At 36.9% G+C, this 22462-nt stretch overlaps 3 protein-coding genes across 4 annotated transcripts; 2 read left to right on the forward strand and 1 right to left on the reverse strand.

The window, feature by feature from the left end:
* Nucleotides 1-3202, forward strand: LOC122079205 (UPF0481 protein At3g47200-like). 2 transcript variants are annotated; one of them, XM_042645470.1, is made up of 2 exons: nt 1-216; nt 1445-3202. In XM_042645470.1, exon 2 carries the CDS (start codon nt 1462-1464, stop codon nt 3028-3030), a length of 1569 nt encoding a protein of 522 aa, XP_042501404.1. In that variant the 5' UTR covers nt 1-216; nt 1445-1461; the 3' UTR covers nt 3031-3202. The 2 variants fall into 2 exon arrangements, with proteins under 2 accessions (XP_042501404.1, XP_042501405.1); XM_042645471.1 differs by having other exon boundaries at nt 1453-3202.
* A 2549-nt stretch (nt 3203-5751) lies between these two features.
* Nucleotides 5752-7316, forward strand: LOC122078133 (UPF0481 protein At3g47200-like). Its single transcript, XM_042643994.1, has 2 exons — nt 5752-6626; nt 6794-7316. The coding sequence occupies exons 1-2, from the start codon at nt 5752-5754 to the stop codon at nt 7314-7316; spliced, it is 1398 nt and encodes a 465-aa protein (XP_042499928.1).
* A 645-nt stretch (nt 7317-7961) lies between these two features.
* On the reverse strand, nt 7962-14190 carry LOC122077829 (U-box domain-containing protein 6-like). Its single transcript, XM_042643730.1, has 6 exons — nt 13919-14190; nt 13269-13354; nt 12281-12466; nt 11641-11748; nt 9603-10786; nt 7962-9016 (listed from the first exon to the last, which is right to left on the reverse strand). The coding sequence occupies exons 2-6, from the start codon at nt 13317-13319 to the stop codon at nt 8218-8220; spliced, it is 2328 nt and encodes a 775-aa protein (XP_042499664.1). The 5' UTR covers nt 13320-13354; nt 13919-14190; the 3' UTR covers nt 7962-8217.
* Between the last annotated feature and the right edge of the window lie 8272 nt (nt 14191-22462).

The following is a 22462-nucleotide window of genomic DNA, read 5'->3' on the forward strand; positions in this document are numbered from 1 at the left end:
TAGTCTTGACTTGAACCATTCCTCTTCAAGTCAAATTCCCCGTTCCTTATCTTCTAAAATTTGAGTTCAGTTGAGCTGAAATTTGGAGGGGATATCCCTCTCTTGCTCTATCTCATACCTACCGGTCTTGATCTTTAAACAAGCTTACTGAATTGGAGATCTGCAGAGTCCACAAAACCTGCAACTTGACAATAACCGACGGATCAGATCTTCAAGGTATGGTTTCTCCTACTTCTCCTTTATTTCATTTTGTTGCTGGATGGGGCTTAGAAGCCAAAGGGTAATAAGATCGGCTCTCGATTTCATTGGATTTTGGACTTTCTGATATCCACCAACACAGCTATTATTCATTCCACTGTTAATTTCCATTGCTAGTCCCTTCTATAAAATCTATGAGAAAGGGGATCAAGACAAGAGGGGAGGGGGTTTATATATATTTCTTATCAAGCAAGCAGGTTTTAAAACTTGAAATTGGTCATTCCACTCTAAATTTTTTGTTTGAAAATTTAAAAGTAATGTGCTCACCCTTTTTCATAGAAGAAGGGGGAAGTGTTTTCTGTGAGAGACCGTGGCCCGTGCGTATGTATAGGTCAATATAAATGCACAAGAAAACATTTACAGGGTATCATTTTACATTTCATATGAGGCGGAGCGATCATTTCCACCCATGTGTCTAAACGCAAGGACCTCGCTCCCTAGAAACCATTTCCCCCAGGAATTGGGGGAAGCACCAACCAATTCCTATTGATTTGCCTTTCTAAAAAGGGTAAAAATCTCTCTTCACCGGAATTCAGAATCCGATCGTGTGCACTTTATGAGGATTTTTTTTTTTTTAAATAATTGAGTATAGTGAATTTTTCCAGCTAGCAATTGTTCATGGATTTAATATCTTTCTAGGTGAACGGATCAGGTTCACGTACGAGAATGTTCTCGTACATCCCTGGTCCGTGGATTTAGAATCTATTAAATAAAGAGAGAGAAAATTGATCTTAAATCCACGGATCTAGGTCATTCTCGTACGTGCACCTGGTCCGCTCTCTTTCTTGTAGTTTAAGAAGTTTCTTCCCACTACTTTTTTGAAAGTGGATCAGGTCCCTTAATTAAAGATGCTTTCTTAATTTCCATTTTATCAAAGATTTGGAAGAAGAGTTACACAATAAAAAGTTCCCTGCTTCAAACAAATTTTCTTTATTTAAATATAGTACCTTTTTTCTTTTTTTTTTTTGAAAAATCTTTATTATTTAGTGTGTTTCACAGTATACTACATTAATTGTGGAACAACATGGATGGATGGATCCATGTTATAGCTAGGGGACCCCAAGAGCTAGATGATCATGGGTAAAACTTCAGCTAGCTCAAAATGAAAAGAATGAATCAAGGAAATGGCCAAAAATAAGAAAGATTATATTTTAATCGAAGAAGAATGATGGGTTGCTAATGACAGTTATATAGGTTGAAGAGATGGACGATGGAGAGGCTATGCGCATCTTTGATATGGAAGAGATTGTTGGTAAAGACTTAGTTATTGAAGACCCAATAACTTCTTCTAGCCATGCTAAAAAGAAACCTAAAAAAAGAGGGAAAGAAAAGGAACAGAAAAGTTCTGAAGCTCACGAGGTGGAATTATTAATAAAGCGAAAACGAGAAAAGGTGCCTTCCTCGCCATCGGATTACACCATATACCGAGTACCTAAGGCATTGTTCCAAGAAAAGTCAGAAGCCTACGTACCTCACAGGGTTTCCATTGGCCCTATCTACCATGGTTATTCTGAACACTTAAAAGACATGGAAGCACATAAGATGCAGTACTTGGAAAAGTTTCTGAACCGAAAATCTGGAGCAGCCACAAACTTGTGTGATTACATTAAAGCCGTGAGAGAATTGGAAGGAAGAGCTTACCAATGTTATCCAGATTTGAAAATTGATAGAAACAGCTTTGTCACGATGATGGTGGTGGATGGTTTTTTCATACTTGAGCTACTACTACAACAAATGGAAGACCGCCAAACTTTATCGGAGCAGAAGTGGAGTGTTGGATTTTTTCAGGACCTGATTATGCTTGAAAATCAGCTTCCAATCTTTGTTCTTGAGGCATTATATAAGGTCTTCATTAATGGGGATGATGTTGATGATGATAATACATGGACCCTCTATGGTCTTATGTGTAACCACTTTGTACCTGAAATTTTGATCATGCTAAGCAAGGAAGACAAAATCAATTGCCCCTCTCATGAGATTCAGAAATTAAAACCACCAGAAGCAGCTGCGGAAAAACCAAAGAATTTGCTTGATTTTGTACGCCAATTTCTCATCCAACCACTTCCAATCTTTTGTATACAGCCGCCACCGCCGCCGCGGGATCAGAAGTGTTTTTCAGATTTGGTACCAGCTGCATGCACCCATGTCCGGTTGTGCGGGTTGTGCCTAGGGAGTCAGGATCCTATAGATGAGGAAGATTATCCTTTACTGATACCCGATAAGAAGATAGAACATATCCGGTGTGCGACGGAGCTGCAGAAGGCCGGTGTCAATTTCGAGAAGACGAAGAAACTGACAAGCTTGCGGGACATAAAATTCAAAAACGGAGTTTTGACAATCCCATGTATAACAATTCACTATGGAACAGACGGTATCCTCCGAAACCTTATCGCCTACGAACAATATATTGAAGAGTTTGGTTATATTACAGAGTATGTAGCTTTCATGGATGGCCTTATCGATTCTCCCCAGGATGTGGAATTGCTGCAAAAGACTGGAATCATTGTGACCTTGTTCGGCGACCCAACTGATGTGGCTCGATTATTTAACAATCTTCTCAAAGATGTTACGGTACCTTTTTATTTTACCGTCAATGTCCGCCATAAAGTGGAAAAGTATTACAATATGAGATGTCACAAATGGAAGGCAGGCCTGATGATTAACTATTTCAATTCTCCATGGTCCTTCATATCAGTTGTTGCGGCTATTATTCTCATCGCCTTCACCATTATACAGACCATTTATGCTGTTTTAGCTTATCATCATCATTAGATGGATAGATTTAGATTTTCCCTTGTTTAATTACATTATTTATGTTGTTGAATTCTAGCTCTTGTGTGTGTGTATATATATATATATTTAATTATAACTACTTTAAATTTGTCTCCTGCTTATCATGGATTGTCGTCAGATCTTAATTCTCAGTTGATTTCATTACTTGTTACTTGTTAGCCTTTCTAAATGCTAGGAGGATGCTAGTCATTCAAGCTGACTAGTCGTCTATTGAATCTCCCTCTACCTCATCCTCTGTGAAAGATTTGCTGTTTTCAAAATATAAAAGTACCAACGTATTAGTTGTGGGTAACTTCGCATGCATGTTAAAGTTTGGTTGTCTGCGTTGAAACCGGATCCATTGACCACCAATCTTTATCGGACTACATCTCCAGACCTCCGCCATATCCCCTTCCATAGAAAACTCAAAAACTATAAAACCTTTACCCAGAGGGTGCATGATCACTCCCTGTTTCAAATTCCAACTCTCTCTGGCCTCCTTCTGAGATCATCCTATGATGAAGATCTAAAAACTGCATGCCCAATTAGGGAGAAACAAAATTTTGGACATACCGATTCCTAATCCTGTTGAGGAATGATAATCTTAGTGATGACAAGCAAAGGACAAAAGAGAGTAATGAATATCTAACCAAGTGAAGAAGGACAAGCAAAGGGAAGTGCATTAATTCTTAAATTCACCCACACTTTTGTAATCTATGAATAATGTTTAACTCATCAGGACCTTGTACCAAATTTATGAACAACCAAAGTTAAGTAGTTGTGGATTTTTAAATTTTGGTTTTACGTATCTAAAGCCAATGTGTACAGTAGTAAAAGGAACCCAAAAAACCATTCAAAATCCAGAGGTCGAACTGATCCATTCTTGATTTAGTTTTTGATTTGGGGTTATATGAAAGCTATAAGAACTGAAATCGGATCAAATCCAGAGATGAACCCAAAAAACCATTATATACATATATTTTGGCTTGTCGGATGAAAGGTTTGATTTGTATGTTAATAGTTTTGAAAAACAAGGTTTTTTTTCTCTTCCTTTTTTTTGTGTGTGTGTGTGTGTGTGTGAAAAGGGCTGTGAATCATCTATATATATTCGGCTCGAGGTTATTGCCTAAACACAAGCGATTGAGAAGAGGAGACGTTTCCTCTCTTTCTTGTGCACCTGCTTATTAATTCATTCTCTTTACATTATCTCAAGAATCCTTTCTGTTCCCACCTGCTTCTTGTGCTGCTGTGCACCATATTAACACAGAGAATTAAAAACTCAGGTAAGCTTGTTACCCTTCTTGATCTCTATATGTTATTTTGGAAGAAAAAGATTTTTTTATTTTTTTTTTTATTTTTGGGTGGGGGGTGTTGGAAGGGCTGTGAAAGAAGAGAAGCCCCAAGATTAATGTGTTACATCTATATAGTCGGCTATTCTCTTTTAATTTCAAAGATTTTACTAATTTTATTGATGTAGTCATGAACTATCCACCCCAAGACTATTGATGAAGTAGAAAATATCCTTTCCTAATGCAATCGAATGATACCAATGGGAGTGGATGTGGAGATTCCCTCCACACCCACACGATATAGAAACTTGATCCTTTTATATATCGATTATATAAAAAACTTATATTAAAATTTGGTGAGTTATTCATTTCCATTTTTTGTGTCAAGAGGCTTCCTAAAAGGCAGTGTACATGTGGCCCTGCACTAGCACGGTTTCAGTGAAAGCACTAATAAAAGCATCAATAGAGAGCATAATTTTTCCACCTTTCATGAGGGGCAAGACAGTCATTTGGCTCCCCACTGTCTAGGCACAAGATGACACACTGACTTTTGGACCTAGGTCCTGCCAGCCCAATTGCAACCTTAAGAGTCTTGGACTCTCTCTCTCTCTCTCTCTCACATAGTTGGGAGCCCTTCGCTACTACCTATGTTGCTGTATTGAAGTCATATGAGGTTTGCTTGTCTCCCTCCTTCTTGTAATTCTTTTTGCGGATGATAGCTACGCCTGTTTCTAGTTTAAGATTTAAATTCTAAACCCTAATGGTTTAAAGTCTCCTACTTTAGGCAGGTCTGGATCCTGGAATTTTCACTTGAGGTGGCCTATTTCAATCAATTTATACACACATACAAATATATGAATAAAGCGGAAATGTGATATATATGAAGAGATCTTTAAATTAGGGGTGCAACTTGGCCAGTATGGACCAGGTTGTTGAAACCCAGTTCCAATCCAAGGTCCCCAATTCCCACACTCGGCCTGGCCCGGCCCTATCAGATGCTATTGGTGTACGAAATCTTGTATTCTGTCACAATTTAACCCAGTGAGTACTGGTGCATGCCCCCCTCCGACAGAACGGTAATCCTGATTAGGGTTTTTCGCTATATGTTGTAGCTAGCGAGAGATACTTTCTCTGTAAGTAATTCTAAGAGGTGTGAGAACAAGTATTGTTACCCTATTCTCCATTGATAGTGAAACAGAATCTCCTCAACCAGGACGTAGGTAATCTTGTCAAATCTCGTAAACCAGTGTGCATTGTTTGTTTTTATTTTTCCATTATCTTCTGCATCACTTTTAGGGTTGTGTTTCTACATATGCAAGGTGGGTTGTTGAGTTTGTTCCTATTTGTTTATTAATCTAATAGTAACTTTTTTTTTAGGTATACCTCAAGGAGAGTTGAGTAAAATATTGGTCCTCACAAACTAGAAGAAGAGATGGATGATGGAGAGGCTCTATCTGCTGCAGATGTGGTAATGGAATTAATAAGGGAAAAACTAGACAAGGTGCCTTCCTTGCCTTCAGATTACAGAATATATCGAGTACCTGAGTCACTGGTAAAAGAAAAGCCAGAAGCTTACGTTCCTTCCAGGGTATCCATTGGCCCTTTCTACCATGGTCATCGACACTTACAACCCATGGAAGCACGTAAGCTCCGTTACTTCAAAAAATTTCTAAACCGGCAACCTGAAGCAACGTTGTCTAATTATATTAAAGTTGTGAGAGATTTGGAAGAAAGAGCTTACCAATGTTATCCAGATGGTTTAAAATTTGAAAGAAACAACTTTGTGATGATGATGGTGGTGGATGGTTGCTTCATACTTGAGCTACTACATTTGGATGAGAATGAAACTACGTCGTCAGATGGGAAGTGGAGTAATCTAGCTACTCTGGACCTGATTTTGCTTGAAAACCAGCTTCCAATCTTTGTTCTTGAGGCATTATACCGAGTCTTCATTAATGGCAGGGTCAATGATTCTTTTCATCGAGTAGCCGCCACCACTGCCACCGCCGCCACCATCGCCACCGCCACCGCCGCCGTGGTGGTTGCAGCTGATGATCATACAATAAGGACCCAACTCTATGGTCTTATTTGTAAGTACTTTGTACCTAATATTTTGAGATCACTCCTTCGCAAAGAATACATAATCAATTACTCCACTCGTGATCACATTCAAGAATTAAAACCAGAGGATGTTGATAGACCAAAGCATTTGCTTGATTTTGTAAGACGATTCCTCCTCCCACCACCACCCCCAAAGAACTCACTTGAACAGCCAAAGGAGACTTATGATGGCCAAAGGAAGAACAAGTGTTTGCAATTTGTACCAGCATGCGCCCGCGAGTTGTGCCTAGGGGATGGGATAATAGTTGTGGAACGAGTTACTGCCCAGCGTGTCACTATGCTCAGTGTGCATCCAACGGTTGGGGACCAATTAAAATGCGTACCTGGGTTTTGCAAGCAATGGTGTGCTGAAGAGGAGAGCTAGAGAAGGCGAGTGTCAAATTCGAGAAGAACAAGAAGGTGACAAGCTTGTTAGACATAAAATTTGACAAGAAGGGAGTTTTGACAATCCCAAGTATAGCAATTGATGATGGAACAGAGATTATCCTCCGAAACCTCGTCGCCTATGAGCTATACACAGAAGATCATAGTTATATCACAGAGTATGCAAACTTCATGGATGGTCTCATTGATTCTAGAGAGGATGTGGAATTGTTACAGGATAATGGAATTATTGTGACAATCAGTGATCCAAGTGAGGTGGCTCAATTATTTAACGGTCTTCTCAAACAAGTTAGGGTATTTGTTCGTGATACCATCTCTATTCGTCTTGAGGTGGAAGAGTATTACAATATTAGATGTCACAAATGGAAGGCAAGCCTGATGCTTAACTATTTCAGTAGTCCATGGTCATTCATATCACTTGTTGCTGCCATTATTCTCCTCGCCTTGACCATTATACAGACCATTTACACTGTTTTGTCTTATCATAGTTAGATAGATTTGACTAAATTAATGTTGCTAAATCTCTTATATATATCTATTAATGATTTTTTTTTTTTTTTCTGCTAACAATGTGTATCCAAATTTAAGGGGTCCATATTAATCTCACAATCGCATAGACCGGATCATACTGGGATTGAATAAAAAGCATTCAACTTTCACCGAAAGCAATGAAGAACACTAAACACCCCGTCTAAATAGCCTCAAAGAAATAAGAGGAGTCCAACTAAGAACCATATGATTTTTAAGGCAAAGGTTCCTTACAAACTCGGCTACCCTTTGGGGTTACTTTAATTTCCTCTTCTTCCTCCTCCTTTAAGATGCTGAATATGCAAGCAATGTTATTATTTCCATTATTTTATATGGTGGCCAATACTTTTTAGGCCTTGTAAGCCAATCCAGAATGGTATCAAATTGATATCGACAAAAACCGATGTAATCCCGATACCGATTATAAAAACCATGCCCACAAGATGATAAAAAATATCACTGTATTAATCACATGGTAATAAACCTAAGATGTCTCACCCAAAAAAAAATTTCTCTGAACCTAGTTATTTTCATTTGCAGTTAGAACGAATGAGGAAAAAAGATCTGGAATCCTATACACGGTTGGCATATGATTGAGATGGAAAGCTATTTGACAAAAAGCCAATCAAGATAATTCTCCCATCTCATTCCCATCCAATGATATGAACTAAACAAATCGTCGCTCAGCTTCACAAGGAAAAAACTGCCCTGCTGGAGATTGTCCAGCACTGCAGTGAAGGAGAAATCTCCTTTCCCTAAAACCCATTGGAATAAAGGAAGGATGGAAAGAAAAAGAGAGAGAAGAAGGTGGAAAAGAAGATACAACAGAAATATACATGGCTGGCTAGAACCAGAAGCCCTAATACTAGGACACCGAAGAATAGTTCTTGGTCTTCCATATAGAAGCCCAAGCCCTACCCACAGCCCTTCTAGATGAGGATTTATACAGTGGCTTTGGTTCTGGATCAACCGAAAGGGGAACTTCCACAACATCACTTTCCTCAGACCACTTCTGTGCCCGAACAGGTAATACTGGATCCCTCTGACGCTGCTCCCTGAATAGCATCAAAAGCTTCTGTGCCCTCTCTTTCCCTCTTGCCGTTCCATTCACTGAGATTGAAACCAATGCAGGTATCACACCTTCTTCTAGAACCAATTCACTGCAATTGTCATTCCCATTACACAAGATCAAAATGCACGATACGGCTTGCTCCTGTTCAATGGACTCACCAGTATCTAATATGGCAGAGAGTGCACTAATGAGGCCTCGAGTTGATGCGATCTCTTTCTTTCCTGAATTATTTGAGGCCAAATTTATGAGGACAGCTATCGATTTTTCGGCCCAAGTGTGATCGACTGGGTCCACAAGGAGACCCCCAAGCCCTTCAATGATGCCAGCTGAGAGGAGGATGGGAATGTTTGAGGGGTAAATGGAGAGATTGTAGAGGCAATGGAGGGCATCGAGCTTGCACTGGGGTTCAGATTCGTTTTGGAGGAGACGGACCAAGAACGGAATCGCTTGGCTTGAACCAATGACTGGCTTCGCTTCCTCAAGGCACGAGAGGTTCAGGTAGAGAGCTGTTGCGGACTTGTATGACTTTGACTTGAGGATCATTTCTTCCAGCAAAGGAATTACTCCAGCAGATAACATCATTTTCTTGTTCCTGATGATAAGAATGAAAAACTAAATAAATATGGACTAAAACACTGATTTTCAAACATTTCATAGCACCAGGCAGTGTTCTAATCCCAGATCAGCCATCCCACCACTGGTCCTAAAAACACTGGGTCAACATTCTGACAGTTTTCAAGGACACTGATAAATCGAATGGATTTGGAGCATCTGTTAATAGGTTGAAGACCATTTTTTATTTGTGACCTGGTCGGTAGATAACAGGTGAAGAGCAAGAACAGCTTCACAAAACACAAAAATGGTCTCTTAAGTCATTTATGAACACCAAAGTAGTCTAAATTCAGCATTTTCACAACAGCACGGCTACTTGTCAATTACCTTGAAAGATAAATTATAGATGTAAAATGGAATTTCATCTCAGTTGAATATTGAATACCAATATAAAGTGCCACTTCAATCAGGAGAGTCGAGAAAAGAACTAGAATAATGTTGGAAAAACATAAAGACCCAATGCCACAAAATAATCATGATGATGATATTAGCACCGTTTTCATATTAGTAGTGGTAACGAGAAATAACATATATTTTGAGAACCTACAGATGGGAACCAAACTGACCTGTCATTGTTAACAGCAAGGTTGAAGAGAGCCATAGCTCCAGTCTCCTGTGCCTTTTCATTACCTTCATGGACAGCTGCCTCTAAAAACCTTACCAAAGCCTCAACAAAACCATTGGCTCCCATACAAATCCTGGCTTCTTCATCATCCTTCAACAGTAGTCGTATCTGTTCCACTACTCTGCATCGTTTCTCTGCATCCCCCTGTCCGTCCAAGATGGCTAGTAAGCTATCATATCCTTGAGCCATGTCTAGGTCACCATCTTCCTCTGGGCAAGATACATCATCCACTTCATTTACTTCAAGTTCCACAGCAACTCCACTCTCTTCCATAGGTACCACCTTAACATCTTTCAACTTGCAGGAGTTAACACCCTCCATGGATCTTGAATTTGCAGATTCTGATTCAGATAATGCCAGCCTCCAGTAGTTTAGATCAAGAGACTCTGGGGGGCCTTCAGGAACAGGGACCCCATTATGTTCACACCAACTAGAAACAAGACCCTTAACACAATAATTTGGAGTTAAAGACTGATGGGAAAGCTGTTGTTGAGTCTTCGGGCAAGTTCTGTGCCCATCACTAAACCATTTCTCAATGCAGACCCGCTCATAAGTCTGGCCAGAAGATATTATGACTGGGTCAAACATGAGATGTAAAGATATCGGACACCTCAACTCCTCAGGTGGTACTGCCATTTGCCCTGATCTCCGACCACTTGACTTGAAACTGAAGGAACATAGTTTTGAGAATTGTCGATCAAAGGCCAGGCCATTACCCACAGGAGTACCACAGCCATCTTCTAATGAGCTCTCAACAGTTGGGGAACATGGCGCTGATCCCTGAGAATCATTGTCATCTGAGAACTCATTTCTGAATAACTTGGAGTATTTTCTCATAAGATGTAAAAGGTAAGCCACGATGGATTCCTTGCGCTTGTCTTCCTCGAGTCGTGCTCTTTCAATCAGCTTCTTGAGAGCCCTTCTCTCTGTGAGCGCTACCCTTGAAGAAGTGATGCCAAGCCTCAACGCAGCCTGGTGGAAAATTTCTAGCTCATTATTGTCATTACAATTGCTGTTAAATTTTCTCTCCTGCTGAAGCAATGTAATTACTTCATCACCAACTTGCTTCTCCAATGAATCAACAGAGAAAACAGTCCCTTCAAGTTCAGTGACAATTTCCGAAATCTGCAAAGATATTATCAAAATGAAAATTTCGGTTAATTTGATGCCATCATTTGGAAGGCTAAATATAATTACAAAAAGGAATGACAGTCAGGTTTTAAAAACCACTCTCTCATTTGCAAAATAGAATAAAATCACATAAGAAAACCACATCTAGTAGGAAGACGAAAAAAGAACGAGAATGATTTGCATAATAGTAAAATTATTTGTTAAACTATTTCAAGAAAATTGAAAAAGAAAAGGAAATATTCACTGCTATGGTTGAGCTTCAGATAGTTTACTTCCCAAAACTAGTGCTTAGATGGTTCTGAATCTTATTGTAAAAATAAAATTATGAACTAGCTTGGAGAAGGTCCATCATCTCCATGCACAAAATAAGACAAGGCATAACAAACCAAACCAAGTCATCGTAAATTCTTAACATATAAATTGAGCTACAGGACATTTCAAATTTAGCATCAAGAGGGATGCAACTGAGTTATTTATTTGTATTTGATTAAGATCTTGTATATCTAGATCTAGATCTGTGTAAAGTATTTATCTATATATGCTATACTATATATATGCATAATGTACACAATAGGATCTCATTCTTAATTCTGCCAATCTTTTCCTTTGCCAACTTCCGGCTCAAATTTCAGCTGCATCGAGCTGGGCCTTAGGCTCAACCTATACAAAAATCATCAATACACAACCTAGCCTGGCCTAAGTTGTACACCAAGTATCAGGCACAAAGACATGAAGTTGAGAGTTTCAGCCATTGTTTAAAAATAATGCATGAATTGATGGTTCATCCCCCCCCAAAAAAAAATGCATGAATTGATGCATTTATAAATGTAAGAAAATACATCAAATACCTGGGAACCAATTGCTTCTGCGACAATGTCTTCAACACGCCTAAGACTATCTATAAGAGCAACCCTTGCCTTCTCAAATTTTAAGCGAACAGAGTCCCCTGTTATAGCCTATGCAGGAAAACAGACACAATAAACGAATAATTCATGAGAGAAGTTCAAACTGATTTTAAATGTTCCGCAAACTGGAATAATAAGCACAACTTTCCCCTGAAAATGCAATTGCAGGAAAGATAAAATGTATTAACGTACAGCCTAATGATTTTGATCACACAAAGAATCAGATGCATTCCCATTTCACTAATATATATGTAACAGATATATCAAAATCGTTCTACCTGCCTACCGACTTTGCAAGTAGTAAAAATTCCAATAAAAATCTCACATAATAAATAAAAAATAAATGTCCAATTTACAAGTATAAATAGTACATTGAACATAGAAATTGTTTTTCTTTTTCTTTTTTTTCAGACGAAATTGAACTAGTAAGATTATAAAATCTCAAGTGAGAAAAATGGATGCCAGCCATCAAAAGTAGTAGATTCGATGAAAGCATGACAAGTAATTAATGCTACAATGCTAGAGTGTTGGGATAAATGAATGTTGGCATAAAGATATACATGTAACCGGGAAGGAAATTTACCAGGTAAAGTTTACTGCACTCTGAACAATGCTGAAGAAGAGTCTTTGCCTTCTCAAGTGCAACATGTAACGAACATAAGGCCTGGATACCTGACTTGCTCCGGGGCCTTGCTGCCTCTAAGACTGGAAAAATATCCAATATTTTGCAAAGAATTGCAGAAAGTTTACTACACATCCCTCCATGTAACTGCATGTGCATTGACAAACAATAGTCACCCACCCAATAAATTGGGACTGAATAGCAGTATGTTTCTGTAAGTTGTTATATGTTACAACAGTAAACCTGTTATAGTTGAACTGGTAATGATTCCAAATTCGGCTACTTCTCTTATAAGAAAAGAAAAGTTTCCAAAAGGCTTGAAATGTTTTTTAGTTGTTATTATTATCATCACCGTATTCATTATTATAACAAATTATATTAATAAAAATTACTACTATTATTACTATTATGTAAATCAAATCCAGGTTTGCAACTCAGATTTCCAGATATAATCAATGCAACAATCGAAACAGTAGACCAATTCTAAATTTTGCCTTTTAACATTGTTTTAATAATTATAAACCCGCAATATCATTCGTTGACAATATGAATGCATAATTAACTACATAAAAAAAGATTACAGCAACCATATGGCAGTTAAGGGCTCAATATGGCAAATACGAGCAATAAAAAACCCACTTATGCAGAGATATTATAATATTGTCTTAAAAGTAAACACAACAAGAAGTTTCATCACAGGTACAATTATCCGTTTTTTTCTTTTTTCTTTTTTTTCAAAATCAACAGTTCATCCCCCTGTCATAATATGTTTCACATGAGTCAACATATCTAACAAGAACACAAGTCCTGGAAATCCAGTGAAAATAAGATATATGGACAATTATGTTACCAATAAAAGCCAAACTGCATTTCCAGGAAAAAAAAAAAAGGATCCTAACGGGGAACACAGTTACACGGTAGAACTTCAAGAGTACATTTGTGTGGATACCTTGGCATCGCTGGCAGCAAAAAGACTCTCTTCGACCTCTGCAACATCCATAATTCCCAATCAACGACGCTTTCACACGTTTATCTCTGCTCAAGGAAGAGGAGAATAATCTAGATTAGTGATTTGGGGACAGAAAATATAACAGCAACTTCAATTCGATTTCTCAACAATAAAACACTCATGCTCGTAATAATTGGATAACAAGTTAGGATTCATTGCATCGTCTTCGTGAACATATCCAAATAAAATCATCAAATACATGACCCAACCAAACAGTAACCAATACAATAGCAAACATTCCGATTCCACCATTACATAGAAAAACCTCAACTTCGTACAAAATGTAAACCAAAATCAAATGTACTATCGACATCTGAGATCTCATATAGGAGAAACCCAAAGAAAAAAAAAAAAAAAGACGACAATCTATCTTTCCCCACATTAATGGAATTCAAGAATAAAATACAAAGAAACCCGACCTTTTGAAAAACCAGAACCAGTTAATGATGAACACCACCCAAGCATCGGCAGTAATGCAATATAGAAGAGAACCCCAGAAGAAAAAAATTAAAAAGGAAAAACAAAAGGAATTTAAAATTTAAACACAGAAATGAAAGCGGATAACAAGGGTGCTTATTTCGGAAACCTACCAGAAAAAAACAGAATTTTCCAAGGAGGCTTCATTGGTTAGGGTTTCAAATTATCTGTTACCCATCTCATTCCTTCTGTAATACTGTATTTTGGGAAGTAGGGTTTCGAACCATCGATCGGCAGTTTCGGAGAGCGAAAACAAATCAATGAATATAACTTGAGAAGAAGAAGATTGGGAGAAACAGATTTTTGCTTTTTGTGTAAAGAAGCCAACCAAAATTATATAGTTAGTGAAATCCAAAAAATTCAAATTTCCTTCTTTTTAAACCTAGTTTTGAAAATCGTTACCACTATATAGTTATTATCTTCTTGAGATGAATTGGGATTTTGGGGATTGGATTTCTCCCCGTTTTTGTCTCCTGGTTTATCGGCCGACAATTGCCGACTTTCTCGTTTGTCTGTTTGGAGCTTTTACTTCACAAATCGTAAACTGTGTTTGAAAAGACAATCATACCCCTATCGAACTGTTGAAGTTATTACCGTTCAATAATTTCTGTACTGGTGAGAAGTGATTCGCTTTTAATGGTGACCCCACCATTATTTATCACAATTTAATACATCAGATGACCTCAGCCATCCATATGTATATTAGCATTTCCTGTATCATCACAGGTTCTCATTGGACAAGTATCTTCGGATCCTATCAATGGCTCGTTGATTGGAAAAAAATCGTCTGCAATTTCGATCTCGTACAATTTCGTACAATACCACCTTCAGGAGGTGACACGTGTATTGATTCCAATGCAATGGTCCAGATCTGATTTAAATGCCTCTTCACTGATTTAATGTTTTATTAGTTGTAGCAGATCTGGACCATTGTATTGATATCAATACACGTTTCACCGCCTAAAGGTGGTATTGCACGGAATTGTACGAGATCGGAATTGCAGACGATTTCAACCCCTCGTTGATTATGTGTTCAACCTTGAGGTCGAAGGTTCAAGGCTAATATTAGAAGGTGGATGAAAAACAGATGGAAAGAACAAATCATCATCCTTATCGTTGAAGTCTATAAATACATTTTTTAAATCCAATCTGAAAGTCAAACTCTGTGGATAAAGAGATTATCTCTTCACTACGGTTAAGAAAAATTGGTTCTCTATTTAAGGCACTGTTTGATAACATTTCTGTTGTTTCTGCGTTTAGAAACAGTATAAATGATTTTTCACGTTTTTTTGGTATTTGATAAACTTGTTTCTTGAATCTTCCACACCGAGATCTATAACACCGACAATGGTATCAATGACTACCTTCAAGGATTTTTTGGTGTTTGATAAACGAGTTGCCTTTTGATCGATTTTTTATCGAGTCTTTCCCCAATATTTTGGTCTCAACTTGTTTATAAAAACAACGAAACAAGTATGACATGTTTCGTGATTTACGTTTCTTATATCATAAATTGCCATAAATTTCTATTTATATTTCTAAAAATGGGTGGAACAAAACAGATTTATTAAACGCTTTTAAGGTCGTTTTTCCATTTCTCAACACAAAAAAACGCATAAACACGTTTCTAGGAACATTATCAAACAGTGCCTAAATAAATAGAAGGGTAGAGGAACGCTACCCATCCATGCTGCCCCTGCTCAAACACAACCCACGCAATCTCCTAAAAATAGGGGTTGTGTCCAAGGGTGGGGAATGCTAATGACTAAGTGATCCTTCTCCCTAATTATAATATCTGATGTTAGGAAGAGGGATAGCTCCAATGCCAAAATGTCATTTTCCATCAATGAATTTTACAAAAAAAGTGTCAAACAACATAGAGGAGTACACTATTGAGGTAAATTGTGCACAAAAAATTATCATACATTGAAATACGTAAAAGATCATCTCATGTGAGGAAGAGAGAAAAACACATAGATGCTAGCATACCCTATACCTATGGCATAGTTCATTTTCTTATAGATGTTAAAGCATATCATATCCAATAATTATTATTTTTCATAACCAATATTGTGAGTATACAATAAAATTTTGCACACAAAATCATGCTTGCACCACGAAAAATGTAGTACTAATAGATATATATATATATATATATATTCTTACTTAGTTTAATACAAGAAACCATATATTCTCAAGTTCAAAAACAAAAACACATATATCAATGAAACGCACAAAAAAAAACTAAATATTTAACGTGTTTAAGTAGTCATTGGTTTATTTGTGCAATTAATTTGCATAGTAGCCAAAAGGTTATATGTTGGTGTAAAATAATTAGAGTACAGGAAAGAAACCCACAACACCTGTGTGCAGACTCCTACACATGCCCTATAATATCCCACTTGTCAACCCCCCCCCCTCTCTCCTTCCTTCCTCCTCAATAAATGCCCCTATTGTATGATTCGATCATCTATTCATTCATTGATGGAAATTTGTAGTCTGACATTGTAGCGATTTCTCTCCATTAAGTTATATACATATGGAAAAAAAGAACACTATGTGGTCTCGTGGCCCTTATGCTCAGACAAAAAGGTTAGGGGCGAAAATGATAACTATAGTTCACATAGGAAAAAAAAGACGAAGCAACAATACAATGTCAAATATAGTTTCATCGTTTTTACAAATAAAAAAAAAAATAGCAGGTAATTTCATGCAACTCAACGAAGATGCATACTTCCAAAAGTAGTATGTTTAATTTCAATTTAATTCAGAATATAATTTATTCGGTTCAATTCAATTCAATATCGAACTTCAAATGGATGGTTTTCAATTTAAGAACAAAATTGAACTGAACCAAACATTGCAATTTTAATTTTATTAGTTTCAATTTCTATTTTTTTTTTCTACTGGCACCCACAGGGGGGGGGAGGGGAGAGGAGAGGAGAGGAGAACGTAGCAAATGGAAAAAGTAGAATAGAGGGAGAGTTGGGTCATTTCCTCAAGCTAAGTCACTTTGCCGACACGCACAGTTACAAGTTTCAAGGTTCTCACCCGACACAGATAATCATTACTTTTTTAAAAGAAAAAAAAAAGGGAACAAAAACCAAATGAACGCAGAGATACTCCCAAAAATTGAAGGGGTGTTTTCGTCCTATAGGTGATTCGGTGGCTGAGAGGGACTGAGGGTTATCGTAAGAACTCAGGGGCGTTTTCGACCTTTCGTTATAAGCAATTAATTTGGTATCATATCGCTGGCAGCAGATGTCTCCACGCTGGAAAGCGTGCCATCCGTCTGTTTTTACCATATATCCAATCATTTGACTTTAAATCTTAGATCCGTGGCTTGCGGAGACTCTAATTTGTTTCCCTCCAATTATTTCAACTTCAAACCCAGGACAGGTGGCAGGTGATCCGTACGTGGACTGTGGAGCTATGCCTGCGGAATCGGTAAAGGCTGATACCGATTCTTAACCATCCCATATCACTGGTCAGTGAATAGGTTTGGATTAAGGGCATGGATCTTCGCCGCTGCGCAAGGATGACAAATCGATAATGGTCCAAAAAGGTCATGACTTTAAAACTCGGATCAGATTGATTGGTATAAGTCTTGATGGATCCCTAATCCGATTCTGATACACAGGCATTATGGATTGAAGTATCAATATTGGTATTGGTGTGTTGATACCGATCGGATAGGTATGTATTGATCACTTTTGTTATTACTTTTCTTTATTTTAAATGCATTTTTACTATTTTACCTTAGAAATAATATAGCCAATTTGCCACTGATACTTGAAACCATGGCAGGTACATCCTAAGGGAAATAACATAATATAAAAATGTAATGGTAAATCTGAACAATATGGTATATGATCACGCTGATTTGAATCGGTATCAGATTGTATCGACCTTGATCAATTCAATATCGATCCCAAGTTTTTGAATTTTCATCAAGGATAAAAGGTAGGAAAGTCCATCTTTTGAAGAAAATTAAGGGTAAATATGTCCAATCGATTGGCTTTGCGTGTTGATCAATCAGATTGGTCTAGTCTCAAAACCAATTTTGCGCTGGTAATGGATCAAACTGAAACTACCCCATTGAGTCGAAGTTTGGGTTCGGTTCTACATTTTATCGTTTTAACTTGAAGGGCTACCATTTTTCATATGTATCCACATAAAAAAAAAAAAGGACTAGAAGTGATGATTTTTTATTATTATTCTTTTTTCTCCTAGAGGAAGGGGAGAAGATCCCTACCCGATCGCATATCCTAATGCCGAGACACATGAGATGGCAAAAAAATTTACTTAGATCACTTAGATGCTTGTCTGCTTCCCTTAATTGGTCCTGGCAAGATGGCCATGCAATAGGTAGCAATTGCAATCCCAGCTTTTTATTTTTTTTAATTGTTTTTCAGTTCTATTATTTTATAAAATTGCAAAGTAAAACCAAATGATAACAGTTTGATTCGAAGTGAACCAATATTTATTTATTTTTAGTCCAAATATTATCTAGGGTTAGCCCCTAGAATTATATTAAAAATGAATTTAATAATAAAAGGATAATGAGAGGACATAACCAACCTTACCCTAATTAGGAGAACCAATCTATTTCATCCCATTAGATAAATTTATACTGGAAATGAACACTCCTATAAGGGGATGTAGTAATTTAATAGTTTCACTTTACTTATCTTATTTGTCAGTTTGACCACGGTTTTAGTTATCTCCTGTACTAATGAAAAATAAGGAATTAGAAATAAAACGTTATATGGCTCATAGTATCAACATCGTTAGAATTTTAGTTTAACTCATCCTTCTTCTATTCTATCTTGTGGGAATTCAATTAGTCTCTAAAGCCTAAGCTCATAAGGACTCGTAATTGTATCGATTGATATGTATTAATATCTGTCACTATTGATAATAATATTGCAAAATAATTTGTTACCACAAATCACAAATAGCTGAAAAGCTACTTGTGATTTATTTTAGTTTATATAAATATAAATAAAGATCATAAATCATAAAAAAAAAAATCATAAAAATAAAAAAGATAAATAGAAAAATAGAAAATAATCATACCAAACAAAGCCTTAGATTTTAGATTTGAAAAAAAAAATTAGTATCGGAGAGAGATCGTATAATTCACCTCTCTGATAAGAAGAAAGAGACGTTTTCTGAAAAAACCATAAACATGTGACATGTGGATATGTGATCGCTGATGAATGAGCATTGCACAACCACCTTTTTGTTTTACCTCTTCTTCAACAAGTGATTGGGGAGACCCCTGGCCCACCATTTTGGATACGGTAAGTGATATCAACTTCATGGCCTCATGGGATGGGATGGGCCTACTGGAAGAAGGTTTAAGATATTTTAAATATGTTAGTTAGTTATTAGTTATTACTGCTACATGGGCCCACAAAAGCCAAGACCCATACCGACAGCCATTACTGCTGTCTTGGTCTGTGAAAGCACTAGTTTTTATTTTTTTTATACAAAAAGGTCACACACACTTGAGTCAAAATAGATCAAATTTCCTTTTCCCAATTCCATTAAAAAAAAATCATACTTATGAGAGTCTTAGCATGTGGGTCACTTGATTAAAGAGATTGACTTCTTCTCATTATACTATTTTCATTGAATGTCCCTTTCATTAGATATATTATATATAGTATATTATTTGTCTATACTACTTAGAAGTACTATGAAATTATAATATCATTATACTATTAAAGTATAAAATCTAAGAATTATTTATTAAATGAATTGTGTTTGTGCCCTTCATGTAGTCAGGAATGTGAGAGGTAGGTGTCTAATGAATAAAACATCCAGATCCACCTAGTGATGGATTCTGGCTTCGAGATTGTTAAGTTAAAAAATAGCAGCTTTGAGCCTTGGAATGCTGAATGATTTTAGTTTGTTCTTATCCTCTTTGTTGTTGATTTTTTTTTTTTTTTTTTACTCAGTCCTCTTCAAACTTGGTGATTCAGGTGAGTCAAACCTAATTATGGAGATCAGATATTTTCTTCTTTTTATTTTTTATTTTTTGTTTTATTTATGACTAAAGAATTTGTAATTAGACATTTGTTTACCTTTCATATAATTACATGATATTGTATTACCAATGATATTGGTAGCCTAGCGGTGAAAATACCTTCAAGATCCTTGATCCATAACCGTTCGAGTCGATTAATTGGAGATTCAACTCTTGGTATGCTCACTATCGCCCATTGGTCTTGTGGAAGTCTCGATTGCTGTACGAGGGCTATGATCACTCTTGCACAAGCTTGAAGGAAAGTAAAGTCAACAAATTTATCACTCATTATTCTCAAAACTAAACCCCATAAGCCTTTTATTTTCTACTTTTGAAATTAAAACATCCCCAATTGTGTTGAGACCCATAATATATAATACCCTATTTAAGGGAAAGTCAAGACAAAAAGCATTATGTATTCTCTCTCTAAATGATCCCCATGGCTCTCGCATTCATCCCCTCCCCTATCGGTTGAGCTATTAGTTTCAAGAAAGTCAACGGTATCCTTAATCTTTCCCATAAATTTATGTCAAATTTTGTTTTTTTAATGTAAATATCATTTATACAAAAATTTGACAACAAAACAACCATGACTTATGGGAAAATTAGGCTGATCATCCTTCTAGGCGAAATTGATTTTTTTTCTTAGTAATAACAATCAATGAAATCAATTAAAATAGGCACACAGTTACTTGTTCGATTCCTCATCTGTATATCTGTGATTTAAGTGGAGATCGTAGTGGTGAGTTACTGCACTAGTCTCCATGAAAATTGGTCAAGATGCGTGTAAGTTGGCCTGAACATCTTGGTTAACCAAAAAAAAAATATCAGTTAAAATAGACTGAGAAGAAAGTCCTGCGATGTAGAGAGAATTGAACTAATTCATAATTGAATAAGAATGCAATGCCTTGGATCTAAACCTATACCAAAATGCCATGTGAGGTGGCTTTTGATTTTGGATGGTCCGAGAGGGAGGAAATGAAAAAGCATGAATTATTATGTTCCCCAAAGCCCCAAAGGCCCAAGCCCAAAATCTTTACCGTTTACTTTCTTCTAATTATGCCACTAATAATGATTTCTACTAGTTCGAACGGTCAACTTTGAATTTTTTCTTCTCTTTTCATTGCAGTTCAGAAAAAAAGAAAAAAAAAAAATAAATTAAATCGAGGCATACAAAAACATCTAAGCACCCTTGGCAAAAGACACTGCTCTGCTGCGTATAGTTTGAATGAGACTCAACAAGTCACTTCACTTGTATGATAGAATGCAAGCAAGGATTGTTGTAGATCAGCTCGATTATAGGGTGGTTATAGACCAGGTTGATTGTAAATCAGCTCAACCACCAGGAGAGAATGGTCGTAGATCAGCTCAACATTTGCTTCTTTGTTTTAGTTCAAGTGTAGGATATGGTGTGACTGGGGTAGGCTCTATGTGAACAAACACATCTAATTTTTCTACCCCGCATGTTTATATCACAACTCCAAATAATTTTATATTCGGTCATTCAATTTCACTTTACTGTGCAATAATAAAATAAAAACTACATCTATTTTTTTTACTAAATATGATAAAAAATTTAAATAGTTTATACAATCATGTAAGTAATGAATACAAAATCCTCTGTTTTTAAATTTGAAAATCTTCACTTCCATTTTCTTTCATTTCCTTTGTAATCAAACGTAACCCAATGATTTTCCAAGGAAGTTAGTATAATACACATTCTATTCATGAAAGCCAATACGGCCCAAATATCTGGCCTGACCCATACGAAGAGTGGGCTTCGTCTTGACTTTGAGGACTGTTGGCTAGAATTGGGCCTAAGTCTGTCTTGAGGCCCTTATACCCTTGGATAGGCCAAACCCCAATAAATTCAACCCTGGCCCATTGGGTTCTTTGACTTCATTGTATGGGCTTTGGCTTAATTTGGAGGCCTGTTTCCTAGACCTGAGCCTAGGCTTAGGCCTATCATGAGGTCTTATGAGTTATATACTTGGCTAGCCCTAGTGTCCATAAACCTTTATATTACATGGCTTAGTTTCGTGGCCGATAAGATGCGTTCATTTTCTCCTTATTTGGGCTGTACTACGCGTAAGCCTTTTGGGTGACAATTAGACTATAACATTTATAGTAACCATGGCCCTGACTCTTTCACTTGTCAAATTTCAAACCTTTTCATCATGTGGTGTAATATCAAAACCACAAAATCCTCTGCGGGAAGTAATGAATGGTAGTAAACATTCAACGAGTGGGGTGTATTTTGGGACTCTCTCAACTGTTGGATTTTCATTGTCGTTTCTCGTTCATTGCAGAGGAAATTAGACAAAACAAAGCTAGAAAATTTCATGTCTTTGTGAGAATTGTATCTTTAGAGCATTTGAAGAGTATAAAATGTGGGGACCTGACTGATGCAATGAAATGAGATGTGAACTAAATGTCCAAGTCATCTATTTCATGTTTTCATGCCAATTTTTCTCCATTTATAGCTAAGGTTATAGATAAATGCCTTAAAATATTAGTAGAAGGAAAAGGTTGGGTACTCAGTAAGGTGGCCATCACGTTTCATCTTCTCTCTCCCCCTTTTGAAAAAGATTATCCCACCATTGTGAAATCTAAGAAACCTACC

The sequence above is a fragment of the Macadamia integrifolia genome, chromosome 5, assembly GCF_013358625.1.
Source record: "Macadamia integrifolia cultivar HAES 741 chromosome 5, SCU_Mint_v3, whole genome shotgun sequence".
Classification (NCBI taxonomy): domain Eukaryota; kingdom Viridiplantae; phylum Streptophyta; class Magnoliopsida; order Proteales; family Proteaceae; genus Macadamia; species Macadamia integrifolia.